The 12,589-nt window shown below is 44.8% G+C and overlaps 1 protein-coding gene and 1 long non-coding RNA gene across 12 annotated transcripts in view; one reads left to right on the top strand and one right to left on the bottom strand.

Annotated features, from left to right (window-relative positions):
* Positions 1 to 12,589, bottom strand: part of NPAS2 (neuronal PAS domain protein 2) — a 166,107-nt gene that overhangs the window by 7,708 nt on the left and 145,810 nt on the right. For all 7 annotated transcript variants that reach the window (XR_011646070.1, XM_058278198.2, XM_058278199.2 and 4 more), the window contains exon 16: positions 4,674 to 4,820. Coding sequence is in view for 6 of the 7 variants with exons in the window: in XM_058278198.2 (XP_058134181.1) it covers positions 4,674 to 4,820 (147 nt within the window). In the remaining variant the exon portion in view is untranslated. The remainder of the gene's footprint in view (positions 1 to 4,673; positions 4,821 to 12,589) is intronic.
* The window catches only part of LOC139436739 (uncharacterized), a 34,037-nt gene that overhangs the window by 10,241 nt on the left and 11,207 nt on the right, over positions 1 to 12,589 (top strand). The window contains exon 5 of one of the 5 annotated variants that reach the window (XR_011646072.1): positions 1,697 to 2,512. The exons of 3 other annotated variants lie outside the window; for them this stretch is intronic. This is a non-coding gene — a long non-coding RNA (uncharacterized lncRNA). Of the gene's footprint in view, positions 1 to 1,696; positions 2,513 to 12,589 lie in introns of those variants that run through there. One more of the 5 variants, XR_011646075.1, reaches the window with a different exon arrangement.

Here is a 12,589-nt window from a genome sequence, read left to right as displayed (position 1 = left end):
TGATTTTAATTGGGAAGTTTTGAGAATCTGATGAAGTCTGCAAAGCATGTTTAAATGTTGATGAGAACTCTAATTTATTTCATATAAATTTGATTTAAAAGAATCCTTAAGTACATCAGATTTTACTTCTTAGGTTTAAAAGTTTGCCTTGTTAGGTACTTTAAATGTTTTAAAGATTTGTATTAACTCTGTAAAGTAGTGACTTAGGTAGATATTGTTTATTTAGAATTTGTTAAACTTATAAACAAATTGTATACAAAAAAATCGAAAGCTTTATTTTTAGATTAAATGAGTAGAAATATAAATAAAATATTACCTATCAGTTGATCCTAAAGGTTTAAGAACAACTTTGATAAATGTAATAACTTAAAGGTCTGTCACTAGCTCTTCTAACAAAAGTCCCTCTAGGACAATTAAAACTTCCAGTGACATTATCTGTAGCTTGATAATTGACACGCGATGTTCCACTCGGGTCCAGGCCTTCCAGGGGGCAGGCACTCTGGCATTTTAACCCCAGTCTTCACGTCCCCTGTGCGGCGCAGCACCACAGCTAGCACAGGAGTACAGGACAGGCTGGGCCGCATTTGCTGAACCACAGAGGGGCTGTGCAAGGGCTGGCATGGAACTAGGGCCTGCAGGACCGTGGGGGAGACGCAGGCGGGAAGTCTAGCTCATAGCTGGGGTGCACCAGGTCCCAGAGGCCCGGGGCCAGTGGGCAGCTGAGCTGGGACTAGTTCCCACGTACTGCCTCTTCTGCCGCACCACTTGATCTCCCTTTCCTGCCACTCATGCCCCAACAGAGAATCCTGCCTGTTTGAATGGGGGCTCTTTGTCACTGCAGAAGCTAAGAAGAACTTTCTGGGACTCCACTGGCTCAAATTCAGTACCCACATGTTTGACGATTGGCACTTTTTGCAGTCTCAGCAGCTACCTGTTATAATATGGCTTATTTATAGTAGGTCGAGTGAGGTCACTTTACTGCAGCAAAAACCCAATAACCAGACACATGCACACATTTTTCTGGTAGGAAACCATTCACCTTCTGATAAGAGTGCAAATACACACAGCCTTTATTGATGAGAGGCAGTCTAACCTAGCTTAAATCAGTTACTCCTCAGGTCAAATTCCAACTCCACCATCTACCAGTGGTTTAATGTTGGGCATCTTTTATAACATCTCAGGACCTCAGTCTCCTCATTAATAAAACAGTGACATTAACAGCACATACCTCATGAAGCAGTGAGATTAATGCATATAAAGTCCCTGAAACAAAGTAAGTGTTCAATTAAAAAAATGTTCGATAACAATTCTATTTAAAATCTCAAAAGGAGCTTTTTGCTCCTTTGCCTTTTTGGATATATAAATACTATTTATATATAAGTGAATTAATGTAATGAACAAACTTTTAATGAAAGAACAAATAATTGAGCTCTCTGCTCAAAGAATGGCAAACTATTTTGTCTGTGTTATGTTAGGTTGTGTTGTGTTAAGCAGACTGCTTCCTCTGCCTCTATGACCTGACTATATACTTTGAGAGCACAAATCTTGTCATATTTGTCTTTGTAGCCGCACAGTGCCTAACTATGTGTCTGGTATATAATGGATGGAAGGATGGATGGATGGATGGATGGGTGGATGGGCAGATGGATGGATGGAAAAACTAAGCAAAACCACATGTCATCTTCCACTGCTACAGGTGTCCTTTGAAGAGCCAGCAGAGGGAGCACATGCTCCTACAAAAGGAGAGCAGGACGCAGCTACCCTGCACCTCCCACTGTCCCAAAGGGGGACAAAGGCTTTCAGTAGGACTTTGACCCCATCTAGGGGCCAACACCAGCCTCCCTAGAGGACCGCTGCCATGTGACTGAGCTTTTTTGAAAAAGTTACGCTTAGCAAGCTTCACAAGCACATGCTGTCTTGATAAAAGATCCAAACCATGAATTAAAGTAGAAAAGCCCACCACAATCCGATGGAGGACTTTGTATCGGATACCCGGGCGTGCTGCTGGGCACAGCCACACTTGCTTTATCCACAATCAAGTAGAATTTTATGGCTTAAGAAGATGATTTTTTAAGAGGGTGTTGGGGCCAATTTTATAGAAACCACCAGAAAAAACTGATCCCTCATTCAAGTGGAGAAGTTACCAGAGGAAAAAAAAAATTTCTAATTTTCAAGAACTAGTTCTACAGTCATGAGATTTTTTATTATTCTTATCTGCTTACTTAAAAAAAATACTTATTACAGCACATTTCAGAAGTACACAAAAGTAGAGCAATACTATAATGCACCCTTATGGACCATCACTAAGAATGATCAACATTATTGGCATTTTGGCATTCTTATTTAACCTCACTCCTCACTTGCTTTTTGGCTGGATTGATTTATTCCTGCTGATTTTTATACTTGTCACACAAGTTTTTTGTTTTTTTTAAACAAAGACCTTTTTTGGGGGATGGGTAAGTATTTCTCAATATAATAAAGTCTTTAAACTTGCAAAAAGCAAGTCGGCAGACTGCGAGGGGAATGTTCTCTGGTTTCACTTTCTGTGGATTTCCATGTTCTCTGGAAAATTCCACCAAGATAAGGTCTCTGGGATGAAAACGGGGAGGGCATGCCCTGGGGGCTGCTCTCTGGGCTTTAGCTCCACTCTCAGCCCTTAGGGAACGGGGGCGCTCTTGTGGCACTGGTGCTTTGGGGGTTAACACGGTGGAGTGGGCCGGAGGGAGAAAAACAATCCTTCAGCACGAGGCGTGAAAAGATCACCTGATGTTCCCTGTTATTTTAAAATTCAGCTTTAATGTTGAAAGGGCAGGAAATATAAAAGGAGGATGTTAATACGCCTGCCTGCCTTTCAGCAGTCTCTGGCTCCATTTCTCCTTCCTGTTAGTGTAAAAATCCCATTAAAGTAAATGGAGTCAAGCAAGTTCCGGGCTCCTGACCCAGCCCAGGCTCAGTGGGGAACGATTCCAGCTGGGTAGTAAGTCAAAGTGACGGTGGCACTTCCACGACTCCATTTTTATCTACAGCTGCAAGACAGCTCCATCCGTCTGCCCCACGGGGCCTGAGCCCCCTCTCGGTCAGAAGCAGAGTGGGCGTCACCATCCCAAATCCTCAAGATTGGGGAATGAGCAAACCTAAGGGGGGGTGCAACTATGGACCCAAGGAGACTCACTACTTTTCTAGCAATGGAAGAGCTGGTAACCTTGATGGAGAGGCAGTGGCCGCCAGATGTTCTGAGGGCAAGGAGAGGGAAGAACAGGTGTAACATGGGGCATTCTGGGGACACTGGAACTGTCCTGCATGCCACTGTAATGGCGGACACAGGCCATTATCCATTTCCTGGGTGCAGCTGAAGCGGCGGGGAGAGGGAAGCTGCGCTAAGCAGCCCCTCCGAGTGTCTTGGCCGTCTCTGCACCTGCAAGCACACCTGTCCACCTGGCTGGGAGTGGGGTGGGACCGGGTGGCCCTATGCTGGGCCCTGTTCTTAGGAGAGTGAGGGCCATGCTGGGGCGGGGAGAGGGCAGGGGGCCTGTGGGAAGGCCGAGGGCCCCCTCTGGGGGGCCAGCCGGCTCCGCCGCCCACAAACTCCTCCACCCCATGTCCCCTTCAGCACGTGCTCTGCCGCTGTGCCCTGGTGGTGCCCGGGCTGCCGGGGTGTTCCCACGCGCTGGGCCGCGTGTTCAGGGGAGCGGCGGGCAGGGGCGGAGGTGCGGCGCCGGCGCCCGGGCCACGGCCCCCAGGCTGCTCTCGGAAGGGGTGTGCACAGTCTCCGCGCAACTCCGTGGAGCTGGAGCGACATCTGCATGGAAGCCTGGCCCCCAAGAATGCCTTTTCTTTTTTTTTCCCGGAAGAGAAAAATCCTGGGCTGTCACCACTGACACTTGCTAAGAAAGAACTGATCCTCGGGAGAAACCCCTTCTATAAAGCGATTTCCTCTAGAGAGCCTCTCGGACGCTTCAGAGGGAGCGGGGCGGCGGCCTCCGGGGGGGCCCCGCCCCCTCCATTTACCCTTCTCGGGGGGAAGGAGCCCCCAGCCCCCGCGGCCGGCCCCGCACAGGCGGCCACGCGGGCGGCGGGGCAGCACGGCGGGGTGAGGGGACCAGCCGCCAGGGGGAGGTCGCGCCTGCCAGGGTGGCCGCACCTGCCGGGGGTGGCGGAGGGGGAGCAGTTCCCCGTGCCGTCCGTGCATTAATACAAAGAGCGCGTGGGGGGCGCTGATCCCCGTGCCCTCCGTTCATTAATACAACGAGCGCGTGTGGGGGGGCGCAGTTCCCCGTGCTCTCCGTGCATTAATACAAAGAGCGCGTGGGGGGCGCAGTTCCCCGTGCCCTCTGTGCATCAGTACAACGAGCGCGTGGGGGGCGCAGTTCCCCGTGCCCTCTGTGCATCAGTACAACGAGCGCGTGGGGGGCGCAGTTCCCCGTGCCCTCTGTGCATCAGTACAACGAGCGCGTGGGGGGCGCAGTTCCCCGTGCTCTCTGTGCATTAATACAACGAACGCATGGGAGGCGCCATGCCCTCCGTGCGTTAATACAATGAACTCATGCGAGGGGGCGCAGTTCCCCTTGTCGTTTCGTGCATTAATACAACGAGCGCGTGCGCTCAGGCGGGCCAGGCCCCGGAGGCTGCCGGCTCGCTGGGGGCGCTGGCGCATGCGCACGTCAGAGGCTCACCTGCACGTTGGACTCCTGGACCAGGCAGAGCTGCTCCTGGATCTTGTGCAGCTCCTCCTGCTGCCAGCGGATGTTGGCCTGCAGGACGCGCGTCCGCTGCTCCAGCTGGTCCTTGATGGTCTGAAACATGCTGAACTGCGCCGAGAACTGCAAGGTGGAGGCGGAAAGCCGAACAAAAAACCACAAACAGACGAAAGAGTTAATCCAGCTTTGCAGACAGAGCTTTGCTGCTATTTTTTTTAAATGAGTAGAATGGAGTATGCGGTTAAGGACAGGGCTATGGGTTTGAATTCTGCTTCCATGACTTACCAGCTTTTTTATCTTGCACAATAACTAAACTCAGTTTCTTTATGGGTAAAAATTAAGATAATAGGATCTACCTTCATAGGATTCATAAAGATTACATGAATCAGTAATGGAAAGTACCTGGTATTCATTGCATCGGCTTCCATGATGGTTGTTGAATAGATAAATCACATTTTAAACAAACCATATTCTTTACTATCTTTTCTTTCATGTCTTAGAAACTCCTGCCCATCTTTTTCCTGTGGAATCCTTTTTTAAAACTTTATTTTGTACATTTAAGAACTGAAAATATAAACAATTAAAAAATAAAAACACTGTTGAATAAAGACATTTCTCAATTCAATGAACTGGTAACATACAATATTTTTTTGAATTATACAATATGTTACACAATATATTTGGTTCATAGTGATGCAATCATAAAGTATTTCTCCTTTTGTGTCTGGCTTGCTTCGCTCAACATAATGTCCTCCAGGTTCATCCATGTTGTCATATGATTTCTAACTTCATTTCTTCTTACAGCTGCATAATATTTGATCAAGTGAATACAGCACAGTTTGTTTATCCAGTCATCGGTTGATGGACACCTGGGTTGTTTCCACCTTTTGGGAATTGTGAATAATGCCACTATGAACATCGGAGTGCAGATGTCTGTTCATGTCACTGCTCTCAGTTCTTCTAAGTATATACCCACGAGTGGTATTGCAGGGTTATGTGGCAAACCTATACTCAATTTCTTTAGGAACTGCCAAACAGTGCTCCACAGTGGCTGTACCATTCTACATTCCCACCAACAGTGAATAAGTGTTCCTATCCCTCCACATCTCTCCAACTCTTGTAGTTCTTGTCTTTTCAATAGTGGCAATTTTGAGAGGTGTGAAATGATATCTCATTGTAGTTTTGATTTGCATTTCCCTCATCATGAATGATATTGAGCATTTTTCCATGTGTTTTTTTGCCATTTGCATTTCTTTGGACAAATGTCTATTCAAGTCTTTTGCTAATTTTTAAAATTGGGTTGTATGTCTTTTTATTGTTGAATTGTAACATCTCTTCATATATCCTGGATATTAAACCTTTATTGGACATGTGTTTTCCAAATATTTTCTCTCATTGAGTTGGCTGCCTTTTCACCCTTTTGACAAAGTCCTGGGAGGTGCAGAAGTGTTTAATTTTGAGGAGGTCCCATTTATCTATTTTTTATTTTGTTGCGTGTGCTTTGGGTGTAAGGTCCAAGAAACCACCACCTACTACAAGGTCTTGAAGATACTTCCCTACATTTTCTTCTAGTAGTTTTACGATCCTGGCTTTTACATTTAGGTCTTCGATCCATTTTGAGTTGATTCTTGTGTGGGGAGTGAGACAGGGGTCCTCTTTCATTCTTTTAGTTATAGATACCCAGTTCTCCCAGCACCATTTGTTGAAGAGACTGTTTTGTCCCATTAACATGGACTTGGTAGATTTGTCAAAAAATAAGTTGACCGTATAGTTGAGGGATTATTTCTGCACTCTTAATTCTATTCCACTCATGGATGTGTCTATATTTATGCCAGTACCATGCTGTTTTGACCACTATAGCTTTGTAATATGCTTCAAGGTCAGGCAGTGAAATTCCTCCCACGTCACTCTTCCTTTTTAGAATGCTTTTGCCTATTCGGGTGCACTTTCCCTTCCAAATGAATTTGGTAATTGCCTTTTCTAATTCTGTAAAGTAGGCTGCTGGGATTTTGATTGGATTTGCATTGAATCTATAAATCAGTTTGGGTAAGAGTGATATCTTCATGATATTTATTCTTCCAATCCATGAACGTGGAACGTCTTTCCATTTGTTTAGATCTTTTAAAATTTAGCATTGTTTCTTTAGTTTTCTGCATATAGGTCCTGTAATTCTTTGGTTAAATTAATTCCTAGGTATTTGAATCTTTTTGTTGCTATTGTAAATGGAATTTCCCCCCTTATTTCCCCCTCAGATTGTTCAGTACTAGTGTACAAAAACATTATTGATTTTTGTGTGTTGATCTTGTATCCTGCCATTTTCTGAACTCATTTATTAGCTCCAGTAGTTTTGCTGTGGAAACTTCAGAATTTTCTAAGTGTCATCCACAAACAGTGAAAGTTTTACTTCCTCTTCTCCTATTTGGATGCCATTAGTTCTTTTTTCTTGTGTAATTGCCCAGCTAGACTTCTAGTACAATACTGAATAACAATGGGGACAGAGGGCATCCCCGTCTAGTTCCGGATCTTAGAGGGAAAGCTTTCAGCCTTTCCCCATTGAGTATGATGTTGGAGTGGGTTTGCCATATATGCCTTTTATCAGATTGAGGAATTTTCCTTCTATTCCTATCTTTTAAAGTGTTTTTATCAAAAAAAAGATGCTGGATTTGATCAAATGCCTTTTCTGTGTCGACTGAGATGTCCATGTGACTTTTTCCCTTCAGTTTGTTAATGTAGTATATTATGTTGATTGATTTTCTTATGCTGAACCAGCCTTGCATACCAGGAATCAATCCCACTTGGTTGAAATGTATAAGTCTTTTGATATGCTGTAGGATTCAATCTGCAAGTATTTTGTTGGAGAAATTTTGCATCTGTGTTCATTAGAGAGAATGGACTGTAATTTTCTTTTCTTGTAGTATCTTTATCTGGCTTTGGTATTAGGGTGATGTTGGCTTCATAAAATGTGTTGGGTTATTTGGCTCCTCTTCATTTTTTTTGGAAGAGTTTAAACAGAATTGGTGTTAGTTCTTTTCAAAATGCATAGTAGAATTCACCTGTGAAGCCATCTGGCCCTGGACTTTTCTTTGCTGGGAGATTTTTCATGACAGATACAATCTCTTTAAATGTGATTGGTTTGTTAAATTCTTGTATTTCTTGTAACATCAGTGTAGATTGTTTGTGCATTTAATCTAGGTTGTCTAGTTTGTTGGCATACAGTTTCTCATAATATCCTCTTATGATCCTTTTCATTTCTGTGGGGCCAGTCGTAACTTCCCCCCTTTCATTTCTGAATGTATTTATTTGTATTCTTTGTTAGTCTAGCTAGAGGTTTGTCAATTTTATTGGTCTTCTCAAAGTCCCAGCTTTTGGTTTTGTTGATTTTCTCTGTTGTTATTTTGTTCTCAATTCCATTTATTTCTGTTCTAATCTTTATTATTTCTTTCCTTCTGCTTGCTTTGGAATTGGTTTACTGTTCTTTTTCTAATTTCTCTAGTTGCTTAGTTAAATCTTTGAGTTTAGCTCTTTCTTCTTTTTTAATATAGACATTTAGGGCTATAAATTTCCCTCTAAAGACTGCTTTCACTGTTTCCTATAAGTTTGGTTTTTTTTCTATCTGGTTGTGTCATCGTCTTCTTGGTGTGTCACTTTGCTGTGCAGGGGTCTGCGCATCTCCGTGCTGCACTGGGGCCTGCATCTCACCATGCATGTCTGGAATGCCTTTTTTCTTTTTCTTTTTTTTAAATCAGGAGGTCCTGGGGATCAAACCTGGGTCCTCCACATGGTAAACAGGAGCTCCATTGCTTGAGCCACAGCTGCTTCCCCATCCATAAGTTTTGATAAGTTGCGTCTCATTTTCATTTGTCTCAATATATTTACTAATTTCACTTGCAATTTCTTCTTTGACCCACTGATTATTTAGAAGTGCGTTGTTCAGCCTATACACATTTGTGGTTACTTTTTTCCTGTCTATAATTGATTTCCAGTTTTAGTCTGTTATGATGTGAGAAGATGCTTTGTATAATTTCAATCTTTTTATATTTATTGAGAGTTGCATTGTGCCCTAATGTGGTCTATCCTGGAGGAAAATCCATGGGCACTTGAGGAGAATGTATAACCTGCTGAGTTTGGATGCAGTATTCTGTATATGTGTGTTAGGTCTAACTTGTTTATCATATTGTTCAAGTTCTCTGTTTCCTTGTTGATCTTCTGTCTAGTTGTTCTATCTAATGATGTGAGTGGGGTGTTGAAGTCTCTAACAATTATTGTAAAGATGTATACTTCTTTCTTTACTTTTGCCAGAGTTTGTCTCATGTATTTTGGGGCACCCTGTTTCGGTGCATAGATATTTATGTCTGTTATATCTTCCTGGTGGAGTGTCCCTTTTATGAATAAATAATGGCCTTCTATCTCTTAAAAATATTTTGCATTTAAAATCTATTTTGTCTGATATTAACATAGCTACCCCTGCTCTTTTTTTCATTACTTTTTAAAGCATATCTTTTCCCAACCTTTCACTTTCAGCTGGTTTGTATCCCTGGGTGTAAAGGTTAGTTTCTTGTAAGCAGCATATGGATGGCTCATGGTGTTTTATCCAGTCTGTCAGCCTCTATCTTTTGATTGGGGAGTTTAATCCATTCACCTTCAATGATATTACTGTAAATGCATTAATTGCTTCTACCATTTTATTTTTTGGTTTTCATATGTTGTATCATATTTTTGTCTTTTTACTTTTTTGGTTATCCTTCCTGTTATTCTTTTTTCTATACTGTCCTCCAGACCTCTCTCTCCTGTCTTTTTATTTCAGGTTCTAAGGCTTCCTTTAATATTTCCTCCAAAGGTGGATTCTTTTTTGCAAACTCAGTTTCTGTTTGATTGTGAATATTTTATACTCATCTTCACATTTGAAGGACAAGTTTGCTCAATAAAGAATTCTCAGCTGGCAGTTTTTCTCTTTCAGCATACTAATTGTATCATACCACTGTTTTCTCGCCTCCATTGTTTTTCATGAGAAATCCACCCTAAGTCTTACTAAGTGTTCCTTGTATGAGATGGTTTGCTTCTCCCTTGCTGCTCTCAGAATTTTCTCTTTGTCTTTGACATTTGACATTCTGAGTAGTATGTGCTTTGGGGTAGGTCTATTCAGATTTATTCTGACAGGGGTATGGTGGGCTTCTTGGACATGTAAGTTCATTTCTTTTGTGAGAGTTGGGAAATTTTCAGATATTATTTCCTCCAGTACTCTTTCTGCCCCCTTTCCCTTCTCTTCTCCTTCTGGAACTCCCATGACACATATGCTATTTTGTTTTATATTGTCGTTCAGCTCACTGAGCCCCTGCTCAATTTTTCCCATTCTTTACTCTCTTCAATTTCAGCTGTTCTATCTTCTATCTCACTTATTCTTTCTTCTATTATTTTGAGCCTGCTGTTGTATGCCTCTAATGTGTTTTTGATCTTACCTATTGTGCCCTTCATTCCCATGAGCTCTGTTAACTTTTCTGTTCAGGATTTCACATTCTTCTTTGAGCTTGTTCAATGCCCTTTTTTTTTTTTAAGACTTATTTTTTACTTTATTTATTTATTTATTATCTCCCCCTCCCCTGATGGTTCTCTTTGTCTGTCTGCTCATTGTTTGCTTACTTCTCCAGGAGGCACCAGGAACTGAACCTGGGACCTCCCACATGAGAGGCGAATGCCCAGTGGCCTGAGCCACATCTGCTCCCTACGGGCTGTGATGTCCACTGGCCTGCAGCATCTGCTTTACACGTCTGCTGGTTGAAGTGGGGTGCGGTGTCTAGCTCTCATTGTAGGGCATCTAGTTCTTGTTGTGGCAGGTGCAGACATCCAGCTCTTGCTATGGTTGCCTGCTTATCTTCTTTAGGAGGCACTAAGACCCAAACCCAGGACCTCCCGTGTGGTAAGTGGATGCCCAACTGATTAAGCCACATCCACCCCCCTCAATGCCTTCCTCATGTTATTTATCTCTTGCCATATTCTCTTTCAAATCATTAATTTGATTTTGGAAATTTGTGCCCACCTTGCTAATTATTTCTCTCAAATCCTGGATCTCTTCTTGGGCTTTGACTTTATATTCCTTTTTTTGAGCCATGTCTTCTGTTTTCTTAGTATGGCTTATAATTTTTTGCTGATGTCTAGGCATCTAAATAGGATGTAGTTTACCTACTCAGATGCTCAATTTCTTTTTCTTTTGTAGGATTTAGTGGCAGGAGGCTCTGTGTTACCACTGCTCTTTGATTCCTGGCTCGACCTGGATTGTTAGGATTGTCCCGGCTGGTTGCTCAAAACTGGCTGTGGACCCAGTTATTGGTTGTAGACTCAATTCCTAGGGCCTTTGGGAGGGAGGCTGTAGAGGTGGGAAAAAGCCTCTTACTTATTTTCAATTTTCTCACATGTGCTTCCTTGGTCTGCCAACAGATGGCGGCTCTCAGTTCAATGCCTGGTTGGAGTGTATTTGTTACAACACAGACAGGATCAAGGTGATAGAGCTTCCAGCCTGGAGGCTGAGAGCCTTGTCATTCAAACTTTCTCTGAGACAGTTCTCCAGCCTTCTCCTGCAGCCCCCTTCACTTTCCTGGGTAGAAATACCTCCACTCCCCTCTGAGCCCTCAAAAATCAGACCCAGTTAGAGAAGGAGATTGGGAAGGTGGTTTATCTTTAGCCCCTTTTGGGCTCCCAAGGAAACAATAGTGCGCCCCACCTGGCCTGGAAGGGCTCCTGGACACCTAAGTCCAAATCTGAAAGTCAAAAGCTGAGTCAGCCTTTGGCTGTGTCCTTTCCTTCCCTTTCCTGGGGTGGTACGTCCTCAACAATCAGTCCAGGCTAGAAGAGAGGGAGGTCGCAGTGGTGGGATTTCTCCAGCCCTGTGCCGGCTCCCAGGGCAAACCACGGTGCGGGCTGGTGGGACACAGCAGACCAAACTTGTGGGTCACAAGCTGAGGCAGCCTTAGGCTGTGTCCCTCTCTCTGCCCTTTCCTGGGGCGGTGGATCCCTGGAGCCCCCTTTGTCTGTGGCCACAGGCCCAGAGGCCCGAGAACTCCGGGGTGGGGAGGGTGCTGGTAACAGCGGCCGCTGGTTTCAGCTCACAGTCCTGTCCCCACGGTTCCCTCCTTTGTCCCTTCCTCCTCTGGGTGCTGTCCAGGCTTCACCTGGTGTCCTAAACCCTGGAAGATCTTTTTCCTGGTTCTTTCAGCCTGTCAAGTGATGTTTCTGGAGCTTTGCTGCTGTTTTGATCCGCCGTCCACATTCTGACTTCCATTCCCATATCTATCCTTCTAAGAACACCCAAGCAGCCCCACGACTGGTGAGGGGCCACGGTGAGCATTCTCGGCTGGATTCTAACCTCATAGCAGGCCCAACGGACTCTGCAGCCCTAACTCTCTCCGCTGCAGCCGGTGAAGGCCAGAGAACAGAGGCTCGATTTTGCAAGAGTCCAGACTCAGTCGGACAATGTGTTTTGGAGGTGAACGCCCAAAGCAGGGCATCAGAGAATCCTTTTTCTCCCCCCACTTCGGGGGCACGGGCATTTGTATGTGACAGCTTCGCTGGCGTTTCTTGGCCCTGTCATTATCCCACCCCTGAGTCCGGCAGCAGGCAGGCTGCTCATGGAACCACCCACAGAGGTGAATGGGCTTTGATTTGCTGGTATGTTCCATGGAAGCCCCGTTCTCCCCACCCACCTGCGGCCCCTCGCCTTCCCAGGCCCACGGGCCACAACGTGCGAAACGGGCCGAGGAGAGGAAAGAGGAGGCACCTGCCGCGAGCCCGGAGATGACGGGTAGAGGCCGGCAGGAGGGCAACCATCTGCTCGCCTCTTCCCGCGCACGGCCGGCTTTGGGATGCCCCACGGGAGCCCTGCGCCCCGGCTCGCCCGTCAC

The sequence above is a fragment of the Dasypus novemcinctus genome, chromosome 17 (genome assembly GCF_030445035.2).
Source record: "Dasypus novemcinctus isolate mDasNov1 chromosome 17, mDasNov1.1.hap2, whole genome shotgun sequence".
Classification (NCBI taxonomy): Eukaryota; Metazoa; Chordata; class Mammalia; order Cingulata; family Dasypodidae; genus Dasypus; species Dasypus novemcinctus.
Note: the sequence above shows the minus strand (reverse complement) of the source record. Positions and strands in the feature narration are given on the sequence as shown.